General features: G+C 49.8%; 1 protein-coding gene across 2 annotated transcripts in view; it reads right to left on the bottom strand.

Moving 5' to 3' along the window:
- ZFP91 (ZFP91 zinc finger protein, atypical E3 ubiquitin ligase) overlaps positions 1–27,104 on the bottom strand; it is a 193,257-nt gene that overhangs the window by 68,824 nt on the left and 97,329 nt on the right. For both annotated transcript variants that reach the window (XM_078665337.1, XM_078665336.1), the window contains one exon: positions 12,087–12,201. In XM_078665337.1, coding sequence (XP_078521463.1) covers positions 12,087–12,201 — 115 coding nt within the window. The remainder of the gene's footprint in view (positions 1–12,086; positions 12,202–27,104) is intronic.

Below are 27,104 nucleotides of genomic sequence, written 5' to 3'. Positions count from 1 at the left end.
AAATAGGAGCCGTCTAGTACCGATAGCTTTAGACCAATGTGCCCTACGCTCAAAAGTGATCCCTAGATAAGATAAATAGTCCGTACAATCAAGTTTACAATTGTCAATAAAAACATCTCTGCTCTTAACACTAGGTTTACAACATCGCATGGTATATGTTTTTTTATATTAACAGAGAGATTCAAATTCGTCATATAGGAGACAAAGCTCGATACGAGTTTTTGCAGGCCGAGGGGGGTGCGGCACAAGAGCACCGCATCGTCAGCATACAATAAAGCCCCAATGAACCTAGTCCCTACACGTGGCAAATCCACACATTCCTCAACTAAGGTTTCCCCGAGACTATTAATATACAATGTAAATAGAAGGAGGGCTAGCACGCACCCCTGGCGCATCCCCTTCCTGACTGGGAAGGCCGTGCTAAGCTCGCCGTTTATCCCACATCGCACTTGTGCCTGCGCTCCCCTGTAAGATTCTTTCAGGAAGGCAAGTATTGTAGGTTCTTTCCCCAGGCCTTCTAGTATCCCCCATAGTTTATCAATCGAACGCCGAACTTAGGTCTACAAAACACAGGAATAAATTCCCACGTTTGGCCTGTAGGTATTTACCCACCAGAAGACTTAAATTTAGGCTCTGTTCTACAGTGCCCAGCCCTTTAAGAAAACAGTATTGGCATTCAGAGATGATATCCTTTTCTTCGACCCAGAGTTGAAGCCTCTCGAATACAACTAGTCCTGCTATCTTAGTTATTGAGTCCATAAGAGAAATAGGCATATAGCAGGCAGGGTCATTTCGATCTCCTTTTTTAAAGATGGGCACTACAGTTGATACTGTCCATGTGGGAGTAAAACCTAAGTAACAGCAGTCCCTTAAAACCATTGCTATCACCGCACCCCAAAGTTCTGAGCACGACTTGTACAAGTCATTGGGGATGCAGTCTGGGCCAGGGGCCTTTCCTCCTGCGCTGGCATTAATGGCAAGTATAACCTCATCTACGTTGATATCTAAATCTATTGGGAAGTAACTATTGATTTTATTATCTTCCTTATCAGCATTTTGGGCCACTGCAAGGTTAGAATAAAGCTTACTAAAATGCGAAACCAACAGATCCTCCCCTATGGTAATTACAATGCTAAGTGCAGTTTTAGATACAAGGAAGGGGGCATTTACTGCCTTCCAGAAGGCTCTCATATCATTCTGCCTGGCTGCTAATTTCAAATTTTGCCATGATTCCACTTTTATAGCTTTTTTACGCTGCTTGAGAGCTGTCCTATAGGCCAATCTTGCCTGTTTTACTATAACAAGGTTTTGCTGGGGTGTATGTAAAGCTTTTACCAAGGAGGCAATTTTGAGCAGGTTGAATCAAACCAGCCAGGTGAAATTAATATCTTCTTATTTTTTGATGATAGTCTATTTTTAATAAAGGACGCTATGGAGGTAAATCCTTTTAATATATCCATCTCTTTGGCAGCAGTATCCAAACAAACATTCAATTATCAATCCCTTGTTTAATTCTAGAGGATCCACGCCTGCCCATCTAACTGTAAAACCATTTAATCTATTTAGAGTAATATTGTCCAAAGGAGCACCCCCCCTACTTGTTGATTTCATCACTTTTACAGGTAAATCTATACTGACTGATGGGAAAATGGTCGCTACAAACAACTGGGAGGATCTTAAAAAGCAGTGTTCTATCTGCATATCGATTAGAGATCCAAATGTGGTCAATACAAGAGGAGACGCCTCGTCCATTAAAAGTACCACCAAATTCAATTTGAGGCTCACAAAGGTCATTAGCGAAGCCCATGTCCAGAGAAAAATGTATAAGATTTAGGTGTGATCCCAAAATGTTGTGGGGAAAATGAGTAGCGTCAATATCGTCCTAACTTGTTATGCCGCAGTTTGCTCCGTAATTTCCGGAGCAGCGGCCCAAATTAAAATCGCCACCCCAGATTAGGCAAAATTCCCTCTTTGTTTTATCAGTAATCAAGTCAAGTTCTTGTAGAAGATCCTTTAACATTGACCCAACATCACTGATTGGTATATTATAAAAATTTAGGAAGATTGTACCATGTGAGTTATCAGTGACTATTGACACCATCTGATAGTACGTAGTAGACACTATAATTTCGATCTTAAGTACATTTATTCTATGCGAAACATAGCTACTTAGGCCTCCCTTGCTTCTACCGTGCTTACTTCTTACTGCCGGCGTAAAAAACGTTTTAGATCCATTTATATGAAGGGCCTCATCGCTCCATGTCTCCTGAAGACAGATGACATCGTAAGCCTCAATTAAATTCTGCCCATGCAGGATTAGATATTTTAGTTTTTAAGCCTGCCACATTCCAGAATAAGATTTTAATAATGTTAGGTCTATTTTCTGATTGTATTTCGTTAATGGTGGAGTTATGCAGGACAGGATTAGTAAGAGTTACAGCTTGTGCGAGAGGTGACGGTTGATGCGACCCCTCCGTCCTAACATTACCTGCCGCAAGGGGTATATCGCCAACATCATATCCATGACCTGCTCTATCAAACATAGGTAATTTGGGTACAGGGTAACTAGTAGTTATATTTACTGACTGACTAGCCGTCGGAGTGTGTCGGATTTCATCGGGAAGTCAATCTATGTCCTCCAAGGTCGACAGTAATTCGAACCGATTGTATAATGGTAGCCTGGGCAATGTGTATTGGGAGTCTGTAGGGAGATGCTGTAAAAAACGAGAAGGGGCTGATAGTGTGGGTAAATAAAAATAGGCCAGTGGTAAGACCATTATACCATTCATTTTAGGGGAGTTTGGGCTAAATCGTCTGAAGATCTCGGATATCAGTCTGGGTGATCTGAAGGTAAGAACTATGCAGTCACCTGGTGCAGCTTTCATGCTGTTTCCTACCCAACCTTCTCTCCTGGCCATAATAAGATCACTATATAGGAGGTCATTTAAGCCTATTTTATTACTCAGCCAAAACAGTGATTTATTCCTTAATGACTCCAAAGTTTCGTTGACAGATGGGGCAAGGTGGGGTACATTAGTCATAATGACTATGTAGGGTGTAGCTGCTGGTGGCAAGTTAAGCTGAACTCCCTCCCCGGGGTCTCCGACTATGCCTGTAGTGAAAATATTGCCTGCTAATGGTGCCGAGTTCATTACCCTGTGCTTATCTTTGTCAGTTAAGGCATGTTCATTATTTGGGCATGTTAATCCTGCATCAGATAATGAATATTGAATAACTTGTGGCACTTTAGTTTGTGTGGGCACCCGGCTAGCTTGGGGGTTTATATATGCTACTGTTGATGGTGAAACAAGGTTCGGGGGACCTGAGCCAGCATCCTTCATTTTGTTAATTGTTTTCTCAATTTCTGCTGTTCTAGCTAGCAGCTTTTCCAGATGTGAAAGGATGGATTCAAGCTAAATTACCAGGCTATCAGATCCCCCCCAGCACCACCCACCCCCTCTTGAGTCATTTGGCAAGCCGTCACAGTTGCGGTGGCTGAGGGGGAAACTGAGGTTTTAGGCAGACTCGGCGAGACACTATCCAGCTGCTCGAGACACCCCCGCAATAAGACAAAATTAATATCCAAGGATTCCTTGATCAAATTTACGTCAAGCTCTAATTTCGTCACGGCAGATGAAATGATGGCAACGTTCCCCTCATAAGTCATTTCATTTGCCGGAAGGGGGGATTCCAGAGTCCGAGTCCCTATAGTGCGGACTTCAGTTGTTAATATAGTCTTGGCCTCTTATTTGTTTTGACTTTATCTTCGTCGTTGTCGCCCTCCCCTTTCGTAGTGGCAGAGTCTTATATTTATTATGCTTTCCTTCTAAAGTTAATCTGGATGTCCTGGTTCTGCCAGCAATATTTTCCTCCATATCAGGCGTTGATACTAAGTCATTATTTTCCCCGTTCTTTAATAGGGTTGGGCTACAATCAGGGGCATTCAAAATTAAAGGTGACAGTTATAGTAGGCTCTTTCTGGATGCTGTCGGAACTCCGCAGGCCCAGGGAAACTCGCCTTTGCGCAGTAAGTGGCTCCAGTGAGAGTCTCCTCTCCGTTAATTCAATCTCGTGGCATAAAATCAATTCTGCCCTATTTATAAATGTAAATGTTTTTGTACTTGGATAGCGCGCAGCTACCCGGACCGGGTCTCCCGGCGCTTGTACTCATACCGCTAAGGAACCCTTCCTGGCTTTCCTTGTGAAGTGTCCACTCCTGGGCACCACCATGGTGAAACCAGGCATCTCAGCACTGTGGGGGCCGTTGTGGAGATTAAGCAAGCTATTGCCCAGAGTTGCAGCGCGGGACCCATGATTAGAATAGGCACTGAGGCGAGAATATCAGGTCAGAGGAATTTTTGAGCCCGAGACCCGCCGAGGCGGGAATCGAACCCTAGTCCCGGGCCAGCTCTGCATCAAGGTCTGCCGCTCTAACTATTGAGCCACACTTCTCCACATTTATAAAGGCATCCAAGGTCCCCTGTACCCCACACGGTTTTATCATCGTGGAACACATGATGGACGGGAATGCCAAAAAAGAGGCAATTTACAAGATGTTTTTAAATACCCACAAGTGTTTGTACAGTACCTGTGCCTCCAGGATGTGACTTCCAATAAATCAAGAAGGCACAAAAAAGAGAGTGAGCCCAGCCCGGCCTCTTCCGGCCCCTGACGGGCACGGACGGGCCCGCCCTTGGCCCGGCGCGCGCCTGCGCGCGTTCCGCTGGGCGGAAGTTGCTCTCCACTTTTAAACGCCTCCTGGCGCTTCCTGCTGGCGTCGGTGTTAAGCACCGCAGGGGGAGTGCTGGGGCTTGGAGTCTTGGCTGCGGCGTGAACAGCAGCAAAGAAATAAACAGTAGGTAAGCATTGACTTGTGAGGGACATCTAGTAACCACCAGTTAAACTGCAGATCTTTGTAGAATTCTTTTGATATTGTATACTATATAATATTCACTGCCCACTGCTAATCTCATCCCATAATGCTTTGCAGGGCTTTTGGTTGGGAATGTTTTTTTGCCAATTACTGTGTTTGGGTTTGTCCTAAGAGGATGGGACCACAACTAAATTGTTCAATAAGATGTGCTTTTTTGTTTTCAAGGCATCTGTTTTGGTACTCCCCCTAGGTTAGGGAGGATCCCAAAATCATCTCATCTCCCACTGCTTGCTAATTTTTCAGTTTCACCATTGTGAAAGTACTATATGCACTTTAGCATATAAAGATAGATATACTTATTTTATCATATCTGGTCATGTACAGGAAGCTTTTGGCAATTATTTTGCATTTTTTTTTGCACAGTACAGACAAGTACACAGTGTCATCAGCTACGCTGACTACGTGTACTACGCCCAGGCTTAGTATTGTAGTTCTTCGCCGAAGCTGTCCAGTACAGAGCCGCTGCCGCGTTGCATCTAGTGGCGTCTTCGATCGGAATGGTCGACACACTTCGCAGGATTTTCTTCGTGTTCCAGGGATAAGCACAGGTTGCAGACCGCATGCAAGTCGGTGCGTGGAAACTCAGCACGACGCCCGGGACATAGCTTGAACTGAGTCCGTTTCATCGACTGCTGGCGTGGTCGGCACGGGTATGCCTGATGGCCCACCCCAATGCTTTTTACAGCGTACAAGATGCGCGTTGAATGGGAAACCGGGATCAAAAGACAATACGGTCGAGGGTAGACAATTGCGCGAAGTGGTTCGAAAACTAAACCAAACCGCAGCACTACACATCCGAACCTGATGGCGGTAAAAAAAACAATCTGGGGATGGAGTCAATGCCAATACGCACTATCACCGAAAGGAGGAGTCACCTACCTCATGACTGCAAAGACTTCTTCGAACAAAAACAAAGTGCCAACATCCGGACCCAACACCAGATGGTGATCTATGCTAAAACAAATGATCTACAGCTCATATGCCTCGAACATATGTTTACCTTCCTGTACTAGCTCCTGCCACCTCTTTTTGTGTTCTCCACGTCATCCCAGTGAGCTCTATCGTATCTAGACAACAGACCTTGTTTATTAGCTATATGCCAATGGTTGGCGGACTGAGCAGCTACTCTCTTCCCCGACTCATCAATTAGTTTGGATTCTTTATCTGTAGGTGGTGCCTCTCCTGATGTTTGTGAGTTTGCCCCATTACCGGCAGAAAACACCAAAGAATGCGAAGGCAACTGACCCCTAATAAATACTGGGTCAGATGGTGGGTATATATTTTGTGTCCACCCTAGATGTTAGTATGCATGCTCTAACGGAGTCTTTAAAAATATCATTAGTATGCCCCTCATCAGCCCTTTCAACATAGGCAACATTTGTGTTTTATGTGTTTCCTAAGGTTCCAAATAGGAAATTCTCTTCTATGGCTTCTTTGTGTAAGGTACTCCATGATAATTGGCTGTCCTAGCAATCAACTCCTGATATGCAGTATTATCGTCTAGGAGGGGGAAGGTTTAACTGGGTATATATCAGGGTCTGTATCTTGAGGGGATCTATATTATAGTCATCCCATGGATCAGCTGGTAGCTGATTATAATATTGTCATCCTCTCCTAAATCAGGATTTGTGTTAGAAGAACCTGGAGGTGTAATGTGTTGAGGATCTATATCTGGTATAATGGGATTGGTGAAGAAGGTGGAGAATAGGGCTGGTAGCCATGTCATTTTTTTTCTTCTGAGGGAATTTGTATTCAGTGTCTACCTTTCTTTTCGAAGGTATTACTGGTTTAGCTGTTGTGTGTCCAGTATCAGGATTTACATGAATCTTCTTTTGTTTTGGATCCAGCTTATCTTTCATTTTTTCCAAAATTGGCTACAGTGGTTTTAAGAGAGCGTCTTTTTGTTTTGGTGCTGAAATTTTAGGTGCCGAACTGGATTGGTCTTATTTCTCTTTCGGTCCAGAATGTTTCGGAACCAAAGGGGTATCGTCTCGGGCTGGAGGCGGAAGGCTTGACTATTTCGGTGACGAGGGTAGGGCGTCGGAAGCAGTCTATGGGTGTCGACCATGGCCTTTTGTTTGAAGGTAGTAAGTTTGGGAGGCAAAGGGGCTTTATTACTCACAGCACTATGTCCCGCTGGAACTTCTTCAGACTCCAACTAAATCTCCAGATCAGAGTCCGATTCTTGGATAGAGAAGACCACCTCCTCTTCCGACACCTCCATTTCCTCCTGCTCGGTATCTTTTCCGTAGGGTGTGTTCGAAGTTCTGCAGCTGCATGTCCCTTTGTCGAGCACGACGGTCCCGATAAGTCTTTTTCAATCGGAACGATCGACAAGCGTCGCAGTCTTCTTCCTTGCACTCCAGTGAGAGACAAGTTGCTGACTTTATGGAGGTCGTGCGCGGATACTTTGGCACTGAGGACAGAACTGAAACGGAGTCTGTTCCATTGGCAGATGACTGGATAATACGAAACGGAGTGTAAATCGACCGACGAGGCAAAGCCCAAAGGCTGCCAGCGATGTCTTCTATACCAAAGACAGAGTTTCCGACACACGGAAACCCCATCTCCCTCCCCACTCTCAGCCCTCACTACCCTTCAGACTCCCCCATCACCACCATCATACACTCCACTTCCACCCCGCTCTCTCCGCCTGCCACAAATTCCCTCCTACGCCATCAACTTCCTCCGTACTTCATCCACTCCCATCGCCCCCTTACCCTCTCTCCTCCCTAACACCAACCCGTATGACGACATCACGGAGCCCTGCATGAACACCAACCCTCCCCCCCACTCGCACGATAAGCCCCAGGTCAGCCACTCACCCATGACTTCCACCCCCAGCACTAACACTTATCCCACGCTGGAAAACATTATGTCCTCCCTCCTACAACTCAAAGAAGAAATTCACACCATCAAAGAAGACATGCACACCATCAAAGAGCTACTCACCACACCCCCTAGCCTCACCTCACTTACCACCACCCACCCTCTCAACTTGCTCTCCTCCCGTCCTGACTACGCTCCTAAGCTACGTCCCTCACACAGGACCGCGATCCATGCCCACAATCGTAACAACCGCACCCACCGCCCTCACTGGACCGCGATCCCTGCCCACAATCGCAACAACCGCCCCTGTAGCACATGCAACCCTCTTTCGGATCTCGACACTCTCTCCCTCCTCCGCTCCTACGACCCAGCTCCCCTAAACCACACAACCGCCTCGCACCTCCCCATTCCCACGATACACTCAAATCCCCGTAGACCCTCCACTCTAAACAACAGAATCTCCGTCCCGAATAACCTTAGAAAAGTCCCCCTCTCTCTAGTACCCTCTTCCTCCCCGGACACACCACGTCTCAAATGCACTCTCCTAAACTGCAGATCGGCTTCTAGACACTCCTCCGCCATCGCTGACCGCATACTAACATTGGACCTTGACCTAATCATCCTGACTGAAACCTGGCTAACCGAATCCTCTACACCTATAATGGACATTCTGGTTCCCCCCAACTACCTCATCATTAGGCTTGACAGGTCTGGCAAGATAGGGGGCGGAATCGCATGCATATAAAGGAACAGCCTTTCTGTTCTTAAAGTCTCCGCGCCTTCCCTACCCTCTCCAACTTCCTACGAATACATCTGCCTCGATATCATCAGTGATGGCAAACCGATATGTTCTCTTCATGGCATTTACCACCCACCCAGAGACAACCTCATCTTCGCCCAACAAATCATGGACATGATTTCAACCAACGCCGGACGACAGCTCACCCAAATATACCTTGGTGACTTCAACCTCCATTGGAACGATCCCAATGATGCGGTGGTAAATAGTCTTAAAAGCTTCCTCAGCGCCCTCGACCACACACAATTATGCAACAGCCCGACCCACGAGAAAGGTTCTATCCTCGACCTTATCATCGCCAAAGAGGACGCTACTCAACTTGAGTCTATCCAACCCTGTGACTGGTCAGACCATCATATTGTCACATTCCACATCAATGAAAAAGTCAAACTCAACTCGGTTCAACCCTCCAGACCTAAAGTCTGGAAAAGAGACCTGAAAAAACTCAACCCATTCTCCATACCCCCGAACAGCCGAGACCTCCTACTCCCACCTACGGGCGCAACAGATGTCCAATCCCTGACTGACCACTATCTCAACGCCATGTACTCAATTAATGAGGCCGCTCCCATGCAGCTAAAAAGAGTCTCCGCTAAAATCTCCAATCCATGGTACGACGGGAGTCTCAATGAAGATAGACGAGCCATGACATAAAGAATGATCTCCGCACTGACGCAAGACTCCACACCACACTCAACTGCATAACACCCACCGAACCTAAAAACAATGCAACATGGTCAACCTTTGAAACCTACTCCGAAGAAGCAATAGGCAAACTGCTCAGCACCTTGAAACCTTCCAATCACCTCACGGATCCCCTCCCTGCTAACGCTGTCAAAGATTTCACCCCAATGCTCCTTCCACTCTGGACTAAAATTATCAACAGCTCGCTCCAAGAAGGAACCATCCCTGACTCCCTCAAAGTTGGACAAGTCACACCTTTGCTAAAGAAACCTACTGCCGACTCATCCGACCTAAACAACTACCGACCCATTACCAATATTCCCACTCTCACCAAATTATTGGAAAAATGCGCACAACTACAACTGACTAAACACATTGATCTGTTTGATCTCCTCAACCCTCATCAATCAGGCTTCCGAGCAGGACACAGCACTGAAACTGCTATGACTCACATAATTGACGACGCCCTGCAAATCCTAGATCAAGGTGATACCTGCCTCCTCATCCTTCTTGATCTCTCTTCAGCATTCGACACTGTTAAACATGAGAAGTTACTCGATCTTTTGAACACAAGAATGGGTCTTTCTGGGACTGTTCTCAAGTGGTTCACCTCCTTTTTACACAACAGGTCGCAGAAATTCAAGAGTAACAACCTGATGTCCTCTCCAATACCTGTTTCGTTAGGCGTCCCCCAAGGATCCTCCCTATCACCAACTCTGTTCAACCTAGTTATGGAACCTCTCACCACCTTGCTACAAGCATCCAATGTACTTTTTCACATGTACGCAGATGACACCCAACTATATCTCAAAATACAATCCCCCAATGACATCTTACTCCTGAACTCAACGATCAGAAGCACCCAATCCTGGCTTGCTGATAATCATCTCAAACTCAATGCTCTGAAAACAGAATTCCTGCTGATCTCACCTCCCGCGAAGATCTCTACCACTCAAACCTGGCTTCAACAGTTAACTGCACTCAATGTCCAACCCACCATAGTGGATTCAGCGAAATCCCTAGGCATAACTCTCGACTCCAATCTCAACATGCAGCATCATATCAGCAAGTCTACTAAGGGAGCGAACTTCCAAATCAATACCCTGAGGAAACTTAAACCCTTCCTACCAGCCAAAGACTTCCAAACTGCAGTACAAGCACTAGTAATCCCGCGAATTGAATACGGCAGCACCGCCCTCTGCGGTCTCCCGTTAACCTCTACTGCACCCCTAAGAGCTTCTCTAAACGCTGCAGCGAGACTCTTCACTGGATCAAAAAAAATACTCGCATATCTCCCCTGACTTGAAATCACTGGACTGGCTGCCTTTTGAAGCCAGAATACATCTGAAAATCGCCTGCATGACACACAAGGCTCTACACCTGAGCTCTCCCCGATACCTCACTCAGAAGCTGTCAATCTCAGGCGGCTCTAGAAACACTAGAGGCACAAACAATCTTCTGCTAAAACCTCGAAGATTCCGGAAGGAAAAAACTTATAAACGCTCTTTCTCAGGAATGGCACCCAGGATCTGGAACTCACTCCCTCCTGAAACCAGGCTCATCTCCTCCATCACACTTTTTAAGAAAGAAGTAAAAGCTATTTTTATGGCCAAATACACTTGACCCATTAGCGTGGATCTGTAAAGACTCTACACCGATCTGTTTTATTCTGTTCGAACTCTACGACTATGTATTTCACCTGTATTATTGACGTTACTGACTATCTATGCACACATTTATCTGTAATATTTATATTATTGATGTACCTGTATTACTTTGCTCCCTCACGTACCCACCCTTCCCACTTATTATGTTTAATTTCACTCTCTTGTTGGTATTCCCGGCTTTGTAAAGCGCTCTGAAGATCTTGTTTGCGCTATATAAAACTTTCAAAATAAATAAAAAATAAAATGGTGAGACATTTACAAAACTATACCGATGAGGGTACAGTAAGTTGCGCACCGTGTGGATCCAACAATGGAGTAGATGCCCATGCGCACTATCACCGAAAGTAGGAGTCACCTTATGTCATGACTGGAGAAGACTTGTTCGAAAAAAACAACTTGCTAACATCCTGACCCAACACTAGATGGCAGGAGTATGTAAAGCAGGAATATCTACAAGCACACATGCATCTAACTGCCTGTATTTGCTTTCTTTTTTCCTTCTCCAAGTGATATTTCTCCCTACAATGTGCAGGTCAGCTGGCTACCCTTTTACATACAATGCAAATTTCGGATTTATTGTGTGCTTTCTTCAATGGCTGGCCTCGTCTCATCTTTGCTCGTTTTTTATATACATCTCAGCCCATTTCTTGCACTTTGCTTTTTGTTTCTTCTTAATGTTCTCTCTGTAAATCTTCTTGCTTTCGCTCCTATGTTTTGTTAGCACTTAAGCTATTAAATAAATTACTGGTTCACATTAGATCAGCCTCTTATCTTTAAAAAAACTGAGAACATTTTCTGTCAATATGCAATCAGATCAGTGCCTCCCACCAGCTATACTCATTCTTGTGTATTGTTTCTGACTTTTGCTAAGTACTTTGTAAAAAGCACTACAATAAATAAACGTAAGTTTGTTTAGGCAGATGGTATTTTCTTTTTTTAACAATTTCAAAAGCACATGTACATCTTCTGAATAGCAAGCAACATCATTACACGTATTTCACAACTTGAAATAATTATTTCTCCTTGTGGATCCTTTAGCCAGACAGTCCTTGGCTATACCTAATCCTCACTTGAAACATGCCATCTGCCTGGAATATCAAACCCTAAAGCAATCAGTCATCAGTGCAGAAAAAAAGTACCTAAAGCAATCAGTCATCAGTGCAGAAAGAAGTACCTGTATGGTGCTTTGCATGCCGCAACAGCTGCTTTTGTAGTCTAAAAAGTCGTCCACAGGAAGGATGAGGACACACATACTTCTTCTTTAAAAGGTGTTGGTACTTGATGTGGTGCTAGAAAAGACCAAATGAAGTGAGCTTAGACATCAAAAGTATAGTTAGCCATGAACAGCTAAAATACACCAGTAATTTACTAGCATAAAGAATGTACTTACCTTTAACAATCGTCTTCCAGCAATGGTGGTTTGTGCAGATTCACAAGTTTGTTTCACTGCCACCTGCTGTCTCATCATGGAACAATTGCAGAAATACATTTTTTAAACCTCTTGGGGATGCCAGGGGCAAGTGCATAAAAAAAGCGCTCCTACAGCTATAACAAAGGTATGAATAATCCACTATAAGTCAACATATTTTGAGAACAGCTAAGCATCTTTCCCTTTGTGGGAATTAAAGGCAATTTGCCTATAATATATATTTAGGTATCAGTGTTACAATTTAAGTAAGCAGAGCGAGTTACTTGTAAAATTGGCTGTCAACTATGGGGCAGCTTGAAGAGGTTTAGCCATGCTGAAGTAGGCCATTTTAAGATGATAGTCTCTTGTATCACCCAATGTCACTAGAAAATAAGCCAAACATGGGAAACCAAATCTTGGTTCATTAGAGGAAAAGCGGCCAGTACTGCTTTGTTAAGAAACATTTCTATTGCAGAGATCTTCAATGAAACTATTTGGAGGTCGGCCCAGCCGATGGAAACGTATCTTTGATCGCTCCTATCTTAGCAGATAAGGGAGCTGGCATTAAACTGGCCCAGAGAATACACATTTTCTCAACAGCCTGCTTCCTTTCCCTTCTTTGGACTGCACTCGAGGAATATTTCTAGCAAATACCTTTGTTGAACAGCCACAACTTTTTACCTTCTACTTATTATATAGCCTTGTGTAATAATGTAAGAATGAGGGTCGCCAGTCTTAATGATGAAACAAGATGAAGGTTTATTCTTAAGTTTCAAGTAGGAGTCATAGGTTACAGAAATTCTAAGTTAGAAGCCTCACAGGGATCAGCATCCCACCTGCTCAGCCAAAACGCTCCCAACTGAAATTCATTCAACAAGGCACACATGAACATTCTATGACATTATTCACGCTTTGGCTGGGCAGCAGGGCAATGAAGAAATAAATATCAATAAAAAAATAAAATACGGTTACCACACCTTGTATTATACCGAATAGTTTTCTTACCTGTCGGTGTAGTTTTGCAGCTTGAAGATCTTTCTGGATTCACTATGCTGTGCATTATTCCGCGGTCTTGTGGTTGGGTCCGGATTTTTTTTTTTTCTTAGCCCAGGTGGGCGTCGGCGTCACACCCCCTTGGGTGTATTTCCGGTGACGTCGGCATGCTTCCTGCGGAAGCTCCCACTCTTGGGCACCATCTTCGGGTTCTTTTTTTCCGTGTTTCTTTCGTTTCCGGAGTAATGGCAATGTTCTATTTAGTTGGTATTTTACCGCTTTGTACTTTTAAAGTCCTTTCTTTAGTTAACCACCTCTTCTCTCTCCAGCCTCATCTTTCTGGCGGAGGTGGGTGGGTTCGCTAGTGAATCCAGAAAGATCTTCAAGCTGCAAAACTACACCGACAGGTAAGAAAAGTATTCGTTTTGCAGCGTGAATCTTTCTGGATTCACTATGCTGTGCATAGATTTTGTAGCGGTTTCTCATCTCTGTGGCGGTTGGGTGGAAGATGAGCGTTGGGTATTGAATATGTGCTGTAGCACCTTCTGTCCAACTTGAGCTTCCTTGTTCATCTGTATGTCCACACAGTAGTGCTTCGTGAACGTGTGCACCGAAGCCCATGTTGCCGCCAGGCATATGTCTTGTATGGGTGTGTTAGCCAGGAAGGCTATTGTAGCGCCCTTTTTCCTAGTGGAGTGGGCACGTGTCCCCTTTGCTAGCTCTTGTCCTGCACGCTTGTGGCAGAGTTGGATTGTCTGTGCGATCCATCGTGCAATGGTCTTTTTGGTTACTACTTTTCCCATGTAACTGTTGGCGAATGACACAAAGAACGGTTTTGTTTTCCTGTGTCCCTTCGTCCTTTCGATGTAGTGCATGACTGCCCTTCTGGCGTCCAGGGTGTGCAGAGCTCGCTCTGCGACAGTTGTTGGTTTTTGGAAAAAACTCGGTATCTGTATAGACTGGTTCATGTGAAATTTAGATACCACCTTCGGCATGAAGTTTGGGTCAGTCCTCATCACAACCCTATCATTGTGTATTTGTATGTAGGGTTCTTGTAGCGTCAGAGCCTGAAGCTCGCTTACTCTGCGCAAGGACGTTATTGCAACCAGGAAAGCTGTTTTCATAGTTAGCATCTTTAAGGACGCCTTGTGGAGCGGTTCAAAGGGCTCTTTCATGAGTTCCGTTAGGACTATGTTCAAGTTCCATGCAGGTGGCGGCAACCGCTTGGGTGGTGCGATCCTTTTCGCACCTTCTAGGAATCTCTTCACCACCTGTGATGTGAAGAAACTCCTGCAAGTTTCTCCCCTTGTGTAGGCGACTATCGCTGCCAAGTGAACTCTCAAGGAGGATGAGCTAAGGTTCTTCTCTAGCAAGTGCGTCAGGTACTTTAGCATTGTGGAGTCCTTCATTTTATTGTGAAGTCTTTCTTGTCTGCACCATATTGTGAACCTTTTCCATTTCGCAACATAGCACTTCCGAATGCTAGGCCTTCTTGCCTCCTGCAGGACCTTCAGGGTACTTTCTGGCAATCTTAAATGTGCGAACTCTATGTCCTCAGGAGCCACGCTACTAGGCTCATGCTCTCTGGCTCTGGGTGTAGCACCTCTCCGTTCTGCATGGAGAGTAAGTCTTTCCTCCTGCTGAATCTGTGGGGTGCACACTGTGTCATCTCCATGATCTGCGAGTACCATGTCTGCCTCGCCCACTGTGGTGCGACCAGTATCAGTGTCATGTTGCTCGCTCTGCACTTGCTCAGTACTCTGTGCATCAGTGGTATCGGGGGAAAGGCGTAGGCAAATGTCCTTGACCAATCTATCCATAGGGCATTCCCTAGTGACCCTTCCTCGGGCTGCCTGGATGCGAAGTTTTGGCATTTTGCATTCTGGCGTGTGGCAAACAGGTCCACCGATGGAGTTCCCCATCTGTCGAATAGGCGCCTTGTCTCCTGAGCATTGAGCTCCCACTCGTGGGATGCCGATGTCTGCCTGCTGAGCCAATCTGCTTGTATGTTGTCCTTCCCTGGCAGCTGTATGGCCAGCAGGTCTATCTTGAGAGGGATGGCCCATCTCCATATCTCCTGCGCTAGCGTTGAAAGCGGGGCTGACTGTGTGCCCCCCTGCTTGTTGATGTAGAACATCGCAGTGGTATTGTCTGTTTGTATCAACACCTTGTGTTTGTACAGTCTTGTTTGGAAGGCTTTCAGTGCAAGGAAGATTGTCTTCAATTCTAAGTAATTGATGTGCTTTGTCGCATCTGTCGGTGTCCACAGTCCCCTCACCTTGAGCTCCTCCATGTGAGCGCCCCATCCCTTCAGGGATGCGTCTGTGGTGATGGTCACTGTTGGCGTTGGGGGCGTTAGAGGCTTTCCCCTTGCTATGTTCTCCATGGTCCACCATGTCATCTCCTTCTGCACTGCGTGCGTTACAACCACTAGATCCTCCCAACTGCCGGTAGCTTGTGACCATTGCTCCTGTAGCCATTCTTGAATGGGTCTCATGTGGAGTCGTACATTCGGTACCAGGTGGATGCATGATGCCATCATCTCCAAAGGATGGAGAACCCCAGGTTTATGAGCGTGCTTGTCACTGTATGTGCGTGCAGCTTGCATTTCTGGTATGAGTTTGCTTTCACCAGCCAGTCGTCCAGGTAAGGGTATACGTGTATTCCTTGCCTTCTTAGGTGCGCTGCGACTGCTGCGAGGCACTTTGTGAAAACTCTTGGTGCTGATTTTAGACCGAAGGCCAGTGTCGTGAACTGGTAGTGGCTTTCTCCGACGGTGAACCTGAGCATGTGTTTGTGCTTTCTGTTCATTGGAATGTGCAGGTATGCGTCTTTGAGGTCTATTGTGACCATGAAGTCCCCGATCTGCAATTGTGGGAGCACCTCTTGCAGGGAGGTCATTTTGAATTTTTGCGTTCTTATGAATTTGTTCATGAACCGTAAGTCGAGAATGGGTCTCATTGTTTCGTCTACTTTTGGTACCAGGAAGTACGTTGAGTATACTCCTGTGTTTCTTTCCTTGAAGGGTACCCGTTCTATGGCCTGCTTCCGCAGGAGTTCATTTGCCTCCTCCTGCAGACACTGCAGCTGCTTGCCTGCTAGTGGCTTTCTTTTTGGTTTACTGCTTGTTGGCCTCCCCTCCAACTCTATGCAGTATCCGAACTGGATAATGTTGAGGATCCATTTGTCTGATGTGATTTCTCTCCACTCTCGGAGGTGGAATCTTAATCTTCCTCCCACTGGTGTCATGTGGTCGTAGGTGTCTAGTTTGTCTTGACCCATCTGTACGTGCTGCCCCCTGGGATCTTTTTTGTGGGCGGGCACACGGAGTTTTTTGAAGTCACTTGGAGGTGGGCTGCTGCCCCCCTCTTCTATTTTGTCCCCGTCCATTTCTCCCTCGAAAGGACTGGCCTCTTTGTTGGTACTGCCAGGACTGCTTCTGATGACCATACTGAGTCTGCGAGTCTGCCTGGTGCGTTTGCTGGAAAGCCTGGTGTGATGTACCTGGCTGGTTTCCGCCTCTCCCGCCGGGCCTCCGTGACGGGATGCCCCTCTTGTTCCCTCTGAACTGCAATGCTCCCATGGACCTTGCTGTTTCGTTATCTTTCTTCAGTTGGCTGAGCGTTTCATCAACTTGTTCCGAAAAGCGTGCTGCCGTTGAACGGTGTGTTCAGGATGCTGTGTTGCACCTCCGGTTTGAAACCGGATATCCTGAGCCAGGCGTGCCTCCTTTCCGTGACGCCCATCATCATGAGCCTGCTGGCGGTGTCTGCCCCATCCAGGGCTGTCTTAAGGCAAGAATTTGCCGCGTTCTTTCCCTCTTCAACCAGCTTTTCGGCTTTCTGCCTGGCATCCTGGGGCAAGTCCTTCACCAACTGCCCTAGTCCCTCCATGATTTGGTACATGTGCCTGTTTATCAGGGCGTTGGAATTAGCCATGCGCCAGTGGGTCGCGGCATTCCGTTCGATCCTTCTGCCCACCAGATCCATCCTTTTGCTCTCCTTATCCGGTGGTGGGCCCGAGGTAGTGGGTACGTTAGCCCTCCTCCTTGCTGTGGCCGTGATAATGGAGTCTGCGGAGACCGTGCCCTGAATGTAGGCCGGGTCCTTTGTGGCATGCTTGTACTTCTTCTCAGTTCTGGGAGTTACTGCCTTGCATGTTGCGGGCTCCCTGAAAGCTTCCTTCCCCTGAGCCAAGACGCTCTCGAGCATTGGACGGAACTGGCTCCTCGTTTGTGTTGGGAGCAATGTTTCTAGAAGGAAGTTTGCTTTCTGCTTCTCTTCGTCGAGCTTGAGCTTGAAAGCTGCTGCAGCAGCTTGTATCACCGAGTTGTAGGCCCCGATGTCGTCCGGCGGCGAGGGCCTCGAGGGGTAAGTGTCGACCACCTCCTCCGGGCTGTCGGTGTCGACATTTATGTAATCTACCTCCTGTAGGTCAGAGGGTGTCGAGTCTGCGTCAGTCCTGCTTTCCTCTTCCTCCCCATAGTTGTAACTATCGTAGGGATTCTCGTACTCCTCCTGGTCGTCGATCACCTCGACGTCCTGGTCTTGTTCCTCAACGACTTCGGCGATCTCTTCCTCCTCCTCGACTGCCTCCATCACCGGTGGCTTGGTCTTGTGAGGGATCGTGAAGGCCTTCATCTTTGCATCGAAATCTTTCTTCCGCTGCATGATGTTCTCCATTTCGGCCTCGAGGCGCCTTCTCTTTTTCTCCATCTCTGCCGCGTGTTCCGCGCCGGATGGGTCGGCCGTTCTTTTTGGCGGATGGTTCGTCGCCGTACCTTTCAGCGTCGAAGTTTTCGACGTCGACGTCGGACCGGGTCTTGGGTCTCTGGTCGTCGTCGTCAGTTTTGGGTCTTTCTCCCTCGGCGTCGATCGGTCCTTTTCGGGGACGATTTTCGACGTTTTCTGCTATTCAGCAGCCCTCGGCGCCGGGGACTCCTTCTCGGAGGATCCGCTGGGCCTGGGAGTAGTCGTGGACGCCGCCTTTTTTGGTGTCGGCGTTTTCGGGGTCTTGCCCTCGATTTTTCTAGACTCAGAGTCTCTCGGGTTCTTGGGGGCCGAAGAGTCTCCTACCTAGTCAGAAGTCTTCGTGTAATCGGTCTCTACGACCGTGTAGCTGTCGTCTTCGGCGGCAGCGTTGTCTTCTTCCTCGGAGGACAACCCCAGCTCGTAGAGGGACGGGGTCGGGGCCTTCCCCTGCAGGGTGGCGTGTGCTACCCTCTGCCTCTCTCTCACACGAAGGGTCTTCGGGGCGAAGGCGGAACAGGCGTTGCAGACTCTGCTTTCGTGGTCCACCGGTAGGCAAAGGTTGCATACCGGGTGCTGGTCCTTCTGCGCGTACTTGTGGTGGCAGTTACGGCAGAACTTGAACGGCGTGTTGTCCATCATCGAGCGTCCAGGGCCTCTCTGGTCGCGTGTTCGTCGACGGTCGTCGATGATTTCGATGAAAAAACGCCTTCTCCTTGCCGGTTTTTCGTCGATGAAGTCCCCTGCAGTCTTCAGATGACTTCTCCTCGTCTTTTCTGTATTTTCTTGCTTTTTTCTCCAAAAATGTCTGTAGCCCAAACGGGAACGATCCAGACCCGACCGCGGAAAAAAAAATCTGAAGTTGGCGCCCAAGAGTGGGAGCTTCCGCAGGAAGCATGCAGACGTCACCGGAAATACACCCAAGGGGGTGTGACGCCGACGCCCACCTGGGCTAAGAAAAAATAAAAAAATTAAAAAAAAGAAAAGACTACGAATCCGGACCCAACCACAAGACCGCGGAATAATGCACAGCATAGTGAATCCAGAAAGATTCACGCTGCAAAATTGTATTTATATAGCGCTTACCACCTAGGATGAGGCACTGAGGTGCTTTTGGCTTGTAGCATGCTACTTTGTATCCCAAGGTTAGTGGTTACTAATTATTCTGGTAGATTTGTTGGTTATTGGTTAGTTTTCTGCTCAGAAGAAACGTATAGTTTCTTACCTGTCGGTGTAGTTTTGCAGCTTGAAGACTTTCTGGATTCACTATGCTGTGCATTATTCCGCCATCTAGTGGTTGGGTCCGGAATTGTAGTCTCTTTTTTTTCCCCCATGGCCCAGGTGGGCGTCGACATACCACCATTTGGTGTCCTTTGTGACGTCGATGAGCTTCTTCCGGAAGCTCCCACCTTTGGTCGCCATCTTCGGACTCTTTTTTTCTTGTCTTGTTACACTTGTTTTTCCTTTATCTTTTAATGTGTTTCTCCAGTTGTAACTTCTTTTCTGGGGGGCAGAGCTAACCAGCAACGGAGAAGGCCGCCTGATCCGTCGGCTCCTCCGTCTCAAAACCCATCCGATCAGATATCCTGGGGGTAGCAGTGCCCCGCGTGCCTCTAGAATCCCTACGATGCAACCAGAGCAGTTGGGGAGAGAGCTGACAACTTTTTGCTGCCCGCCGAGCCGTGGAACGACTGACTCAACCTTTTCTGCTGGCCACGTGTGCCGTGGTAGCGCGGCCTGCGGGAAGCGGTGAGGCAGTGGCCCGGGGAGGGTTTGCGGCTTGTGACCCCTTGGTGCGCCTCGGAGGACGTGTAGCGGCCCTTTTGACATTCGGGGCCCGTTGGAGAGTCGTCCGGAGCCGCGGTACTACTCTGGGAGAGTCGCGCGGAGGGTGCGACATAGGGCGGCTTTGGAGAGCAAATTGAGGCCCCTGCTTTGATGGTGCAACTATGCCTCTGGGCCTACTTATCCGGACTGAGCCGTGCTGACAGCAAAGCTGAGGCTGAACTACCTCGTCGGTCCTCCCTCCGATGACGAGAGCGCTGTGTCTTACTGGGCCTCGTTTGAAGGGGGTCCAGCATAGTGCTTGCAGTGTCCTGGGGAGCCGGTGAGTGCGGAGGTGGAGGGCCCAATCGCGCTGCTACCATTTTAGCGGTGGCGCTGTGATCAGGGTCTGGGGGCCCCGGCGGGAACTAGAAGGGACACAGTGGCCAGCGCTGGCACCAGCCACGGAGCCCTTGGGTGGCCTGGCGCGATAGAGACGCTGGGAGTGCCTTACATCGCGCTACTACACAGCCCCCCACCCCCCGGGGATGGTGTGAGCTGCTGCCTGTGCCGAGGATTGGCACTGCTGGTGGGGTGCACCTATTGATCGCTCTGCACTGGCGTGCCTCACGCCACGGATTTGAAATACTCTCAGAGGGGCCTATGCAGTGATACCTCCCCGATCCCCCCCTCGCAGTGTTGCCCCTTCGTGGGAGAGGAGCGTACGAGGAGCCTGTGTGGAGATTGATACCCTTGCAACGTAGTGTTGGCTCTGGCAATCGACAACTGCGCAGCTGCTGTATGAAGGCATATGGCTAGGCGCTGTTCCTGGGCTGCAGAGCACGGGAGTGCTACAGCTGGGTCTCTCTCCTTGTAGGTCCTTTGCCTTGCTGGGGACGCACCGACGGAGCCGGAAATAGCTTTGGCCTGCTCCCCTGTGCGCCTTCCTTCTGGGAGATCGGATTACCCTCGCTATCCTGAGCGTGCCCGAGCGTGTGGGTGAATACTTTTTTGCTCCACTGTGCGGTCAGAGACGCACCCCTACACGCAGACGGAGAAGTGTAAGTCATTGGCGTGGTGACACTATAGCGGATTGTAGTGAGGTTGCATTGTGCCGCCATGGGGCGCCCAGACCGAACGCACCCGAAACTTACTTTTGATAATGCAAAGAAGAATAAATCCACAGATCCTCCTCCTGAAGGGGTTCCTGATGAAGCTGGCCGTTCCGATGCCAGAGAATCCACAGAGCCTGACATCCGTGGTCTATTACTAGCAATGGAGAAGAACTTGCAGAGCGGTATTGCCTCCCTAGGTACCAAGATGGACGCACTTATGTACCGTATGACGGAGAGGCTGGACAAGCATGACGAACGAATAGAGATGTCGGAACGCAGAATTGGGGCAGTGGAGGAAGCTCAAACGACTTTGGACACGGAGCATAAGCAGCTGGGCAAAGTGCTCCAAGTATTGCAGGAGAAGGCGGAGGATTTGGAGGCGCGCTCCTGCACATGTAATATACGTATTACAGGCCTTCCGGAAACCGTCCAAACAGGCAATATGGTATTATTTGTGGAGTCCCTTCTGACAAAAACTGCTTGGAGACAATGCCTTCTCAGGAATGTATGTTATAGAGAGCTCATCGCACCCTCGGACCTAGACCGAAACAAGGGGCCCCTCCGCGGCCTATAGCGGCTAAGCTCCTCAATTACAGAGACAGGGACACCGCTCTGCGATTGGCCCGGGAGAAACAACCACTCCATTACGAAGGATCTACATTGTCCTTGTTACCGGATTTCACCGCACGGGTACAGGAGGCACGGCGGCAGTTTGTGCCCATGAAACGCCAGCTGCGTGATCTAGGGATTGACTACGCGATGCTGTACCTTGCGAAGCTGAGAGTCAACAGGCAAGGAAGATCCACTATTTTTACTGATCCGAGAGCGCTTCAGAAAGCCATGAAGGACTGGCGCCGTAATGTGAGGGCGGAGCGCAGAGAAGAGGTGGAGAGACGGAGGCTGGCGATCCCATGGAGGAACAAGACAGACTGCTCACAGCTGTGAAGGGAGGTATTTGTAATAAGCCCTGTGATAGAGGGGTTAGTGATATCAGTGGTTTGAGTGGGGCTGACGCTTCTTAGAGGCGCAGCTTACGGAGGGACTTTACGCAACTGTTGAAATCAGTAGTGTTACAATCGGACTGGGGGTCTGGGACTATTTGCTCAGGGAGCATCCTCACGGCGCTGCCTCGCCTGCTGTGTCTCATAGATGATGACTGGCTCGCTGGGGGGCTTTGCGTCTGTGGTCGGCTGATCGGGGATTGCGATGAAGCTCCGTAGTTAAAACTTTTGTTGTGTAAGACGCTGATGGCTGTTATTGTAGCTGGAACACTAGATTCGGTCGTTGGTGGGGCTCACAGTGGGCAGTGCGGAGAGGCGGAGCTGTTTTTGCATGTTCATTGGAACCCATCACTGCATTCTGATAATGTGTTGAGTTTTTGGGGGGGCACTGCTTACCTTTTTGAATTGTTTTTCTTTTTCATGCTTTCATTGAGACGGGAGGGGGGGCGGGATACTGGGCAGACACCACACACTGTTTTTAGGGCTCGCCTGCTGATGCGCATGCACATAGCTGGCGAAGCTCTATAGTGGCTTATCCAGAGTTTAACCACTGGCGATTCTCCTTGCAGTGCATGTGCGCTTTTTAGGTCATTGCGCAAGCGCAAGCCCTAAAAAGCGCGTGCACAATGCCACCAGCCGCCTGCCTGCCTGGCATTACCACATCAAGGGCAGCCCAGCCTCCCTCCCACAAGCTTCTCAGCGTGCGCTCATCCCCTAATTATTCACGGCCGTCCGGCCGTACTTTCAGTTTCACGGCCGCCAGGCCGTGTCTCCTTTTATGCTCTCTGATGCTTGTTTTTTTTTTAAACTTGTTTATTTTGAGAGGGAGAGTACCGGCACTTCTCAAGAGAAACGTAATACTTTAATTGGCGTTTACCTGCACTTATATTTTTCAATTTCAAGCACTGGCCGTACAGCAGGGCAAAACAAGTCCCCTTAGTATTTCTCCCTATTCTAGCCCTTTCCTTTACTCCCCACCCCCCACCTCACCCGCCTCGCGCTATTTGTATGCCCCCCTCCCCCACACCCTCCTTGTTTATTTCTCCCCTGGACAATGAGGGCGTTTTATGAAGTTCTAACCGGTTTATGTCAGGGAGATCCTTCTCTCTGCTATGCAGCTCAACGTGACGGATTAAACATCGACTAGTTAAATAAAAATTAATATCAACCGCCTCCTAACTTTTAATGTCATGTTGTTTATAACTAATGAACCGATTAGAGGATAAACACATCAGCGAGACATTTCTGCATGCCTACCTCTGCTGGGGAGAGGCAGACACCAGCAGAGTCCCTGCTTTCACTTAGGCTGCCAGATAGCTGCTATTCCAGTCTCTCTCTTCTCATTAGAGCTCCTGCGACGAGCATTTTATGTTATCCATTTTTTACTCGATGACGTATTGGATTTATAAAAGTAAAACTGCTGAAAACTTTCTTAATTTTCATATTTGTTTGGCTAATTTCAGTACAACGATGTACTTTTGGATTGGAGGATTTTATAGCAGTAGAACTACTGAAATATTTAAAACACATGTTTCATCAGCTCCTTTGCATACTTTACGTTCTCTTTTCTCTAACCCTCATATTTTATTAAAGCTGTGCCGCTTTATACTTTTAAAGATCAATTCAAATGCACAGAATTCTTTTCTTTTGGACCTTGCTTTAGATTCAGGGGGAAGATGGGGAAGGAATTAGACAGCATGAAATAAAGACATGCGATTATTTTCGGGAACCCCGCCGACCCCCACCACACAGCTCCACCAATGCAGCCACCACACAGCTCCACCGACACAGCTCCACCGAGGCACCCACCACACAGTTCCACCGATGCACCCACCACACAGCTCCACCAAGGCACCCACCACACAGCTGCACCGATGCAGCCACCACACAGCTCCACCAACACAGCTCCAACGATGTACCCACCACCCAGCTCCGCCGATGCACCCACCACACAGCGCCACCGACACAGCTCCACCGATGCACCCACCACACAGCTCCACCGATGCACCCACCACACAGCTCCACCGATGCACCCACCACACAGCTCCACCGATGCACCCACCACACAGCTCCACCGATGCACCCACCACACAGCTCCACCGATGCACCCACCGCACAGCTCCACCGATGCACCCACCGCACAGCTCCACCGATGCACCCACCGCGCAGCTCCACCGATGCACCCACCGCGCAGCTCCACCGATGCACCCACCACGCAGCTCCACCGATGCACCCACCACGCAGCTCCACCGATGCACCCACCACGCAGCTCCACCGATGCACCCACCACGCAGCTCCACCGATGCACCCACCACGCAGCTCCACCGATGCAGCCACCACGCAGCTCCACCGATGCAGCCACCACACAGCTCCACCGATGCACCCACCACACAGCTCCACCGATGCACCCACCACACAGCTCCACCGATGCACCCACCACACAGCTCCACCGATGCACCCACCACACAGCTCCACCGATGCACCCACCACACAGCTCCACCGACACAGCTCCAACGATGCACATACCACCCAGCTCCACCGATGCACCCACCACCCAGCTCCACCGATGCACCCACCACACAGCTCCACCGATGCACCCACCACACAGCTCCACCAATGCACCCACCACACAGCTCCACCAATGCACCCACCACACAGCTCCACCGATGCACCCACCACACAGCTCCACCGACACAGCTCCAACGATGCACCCACCACACAGCTCCAACGATGCACCCACCACACAGCTCCACCGATGCACCCACCACACAGCTCCACCGATGCACCCACCACACAGCTCCACCGATGCACCCACCACACAGCTCCACCGATGCACCCACCACACAGCTCCACCGATGCACCCACCACACAGCTCCACCGATGCACCCACCACACAGCTCCTCCGACACAGCTCCACCGACAGCTCCACCGATGCATCCACCACCCAGCTCCAACGATGCACCCACCACCCAGCTCCACCGATGCACCCACCACACAGCTCCACCGATGCACCCACCACACAGCTCCACCGATGCACCCACCACACAGCTCCACCGATGCACCCACCACAGCTCCACCGATGCACCCACCACACAGCTCCACCGACACAGCTCCACCGATGCACCCACCACACAGCTCCACCGATGCACCCACCACACAGCTCCACCTACACAGCTCCACCGATGCACCCACCACAGCTCCACCGATGCACCCACCACACAGCTCCACCTACACAGCTCCACCGATGCACCCACCACACAGCTCCACCGATGCACCCACCACAGCTCCACCGATGCACCCACCACACAGCTCCACCGATGCACCCACCACACAGCTCCACCGATGCACCCACCACACAGCTCCACCGATGCACCCACCACACAGCTCCACCGATGCACCCACCACAGCTCCACCGATGCACCCACCACAGCTCCACCGATGCACCCACCACACAGCTCCACCGATGCACCCACCACACAGCTCCACCGATGCACCCACCACACAGCTCCACCGATGCACCCACCACACAGCTCCACCGATGAACTCACCACACAGCTCCACCGAGGCACCCACCACACAGCTCCACCGAGGCACCCACCACACAGCTCCACCGATACACCCACCACACAGCTCCACCGATACACCCACCACACAGCTCCACCGACACAGCTCCACCGATGCACCCACCACCCAGCTCCACCGATGCACCCACCACCCAGCTCCACCGATGCACCCACCACACAGCTCCACCGAGGCACCCACCACACAGCTCCACCGATGCACCCACCACACAGCTCCACCGACACAGCTCCACCGATGCACCCACCACACAGCTCCACCGATGCACCCACCACACAGCTCCACCGATGCACCCACCACACAGCTCCACCTACACAGCTCCACCGATGCACCCACCACACAGCTCCACCTACACAGCTCCACCGATGCACCCACCACACAGCTCCACCGATGCACCCACCACACAGCTCCACCGATGCACCCACCACACAGCTCCACCGATGCACCCACCACACAGCTCCACCGATGCACCCACCACACAGCTCCACCGATGCACCCACCACACAGCTCCACCGATGCACCCACCACACAGCTCCACCGATGCACCCACCACACAGCTCCACCGATGCACCCACCACACAGCTCCACCGATGCACCCACCACACAGCTCCACTGACACAGCTCCAACGATGCACCCACCACCCAGCTCCACCGATGCACCCACCACACAGCTCCACCGATGCACCCACCACACAGCTCCACCGATGCACCCACCACACAGCTCCACCGATGCACCCACCACACAGCTCCACCGATGCACCCACCACACAGCTCCACCGATGCACCCACCACACAGCTCCACCGATGCACCCACCACAGCTCCACCGATGCACCCACCACACAGCTCCACCGAGGCACCCACCACACAGCTCCACCGAGGCACCCACCACACAGCTCCACCGAGGCACCCACCACACAGCTCCACCGAGGCACCCACCACACAGCTCCACCGAGGCACCCACCACACAGCTCCACCGATACACCCACCACACAGCTCCACCGATACACCCACCACACAGCTCCACCGATACACCCACCACACAGCTCCACCGATACACCCACCACACAGCTCCACCGATACACCCACCACACAGCTCCACCGATACACCCACCACACAGCTCCACCGATACACCCACCACACAGCTCCACCGATACACCCACCACACAGCTCCACCGATACACCCACCACACAGCTCCACCGATACACCCACCACACAGCTCCACCGATACACGCATCACTCCATCACTCAGCGCAACCACAGCATCACTCAGCGCAACCACAGCATCACTCAGCGCAACCACAGCATCACTCAGCGCAACCACAGCATCACTCAGCGCAACCACAGCATCACTCAGCGCAACCACAGCATCACTCAGCGCAACCACAGCATCACTCAGCGCAACCACAGCATCACTCAGCGCAACCACAGCATCACTCAGCGCAACCACAGCATCACTCAGCGCAACCACAGCATCACTCAGCGCAACCACAGCATCACTCAGCGCAACCACAGCATCACTCAGCGCTACCACAGCATCACTCAGCGCTACCACAGCATCACTCAGCGCTACCACAGCATCAC

Source organism: Lissotriton helveticus, chromosome 1_1, assembly GCF_964261635.1.
Source record: "Lissotriton helveticus chromosome 1_1, aLisHel1.1, whole genome shotgun sequence".
In the NCBI taxonomy this organism is placed as follows: domain Eukaryota; kingdom Metazoa; phylum Chordata; class Amphibia; order Caudata; family Salamandridae; genus Lissotriton; species Lissotriton helveticus.
Note: the sequence above shows the minus strand (reverse complement) of the source record. Positions and strands in the feature narration are given on the sequence as shown.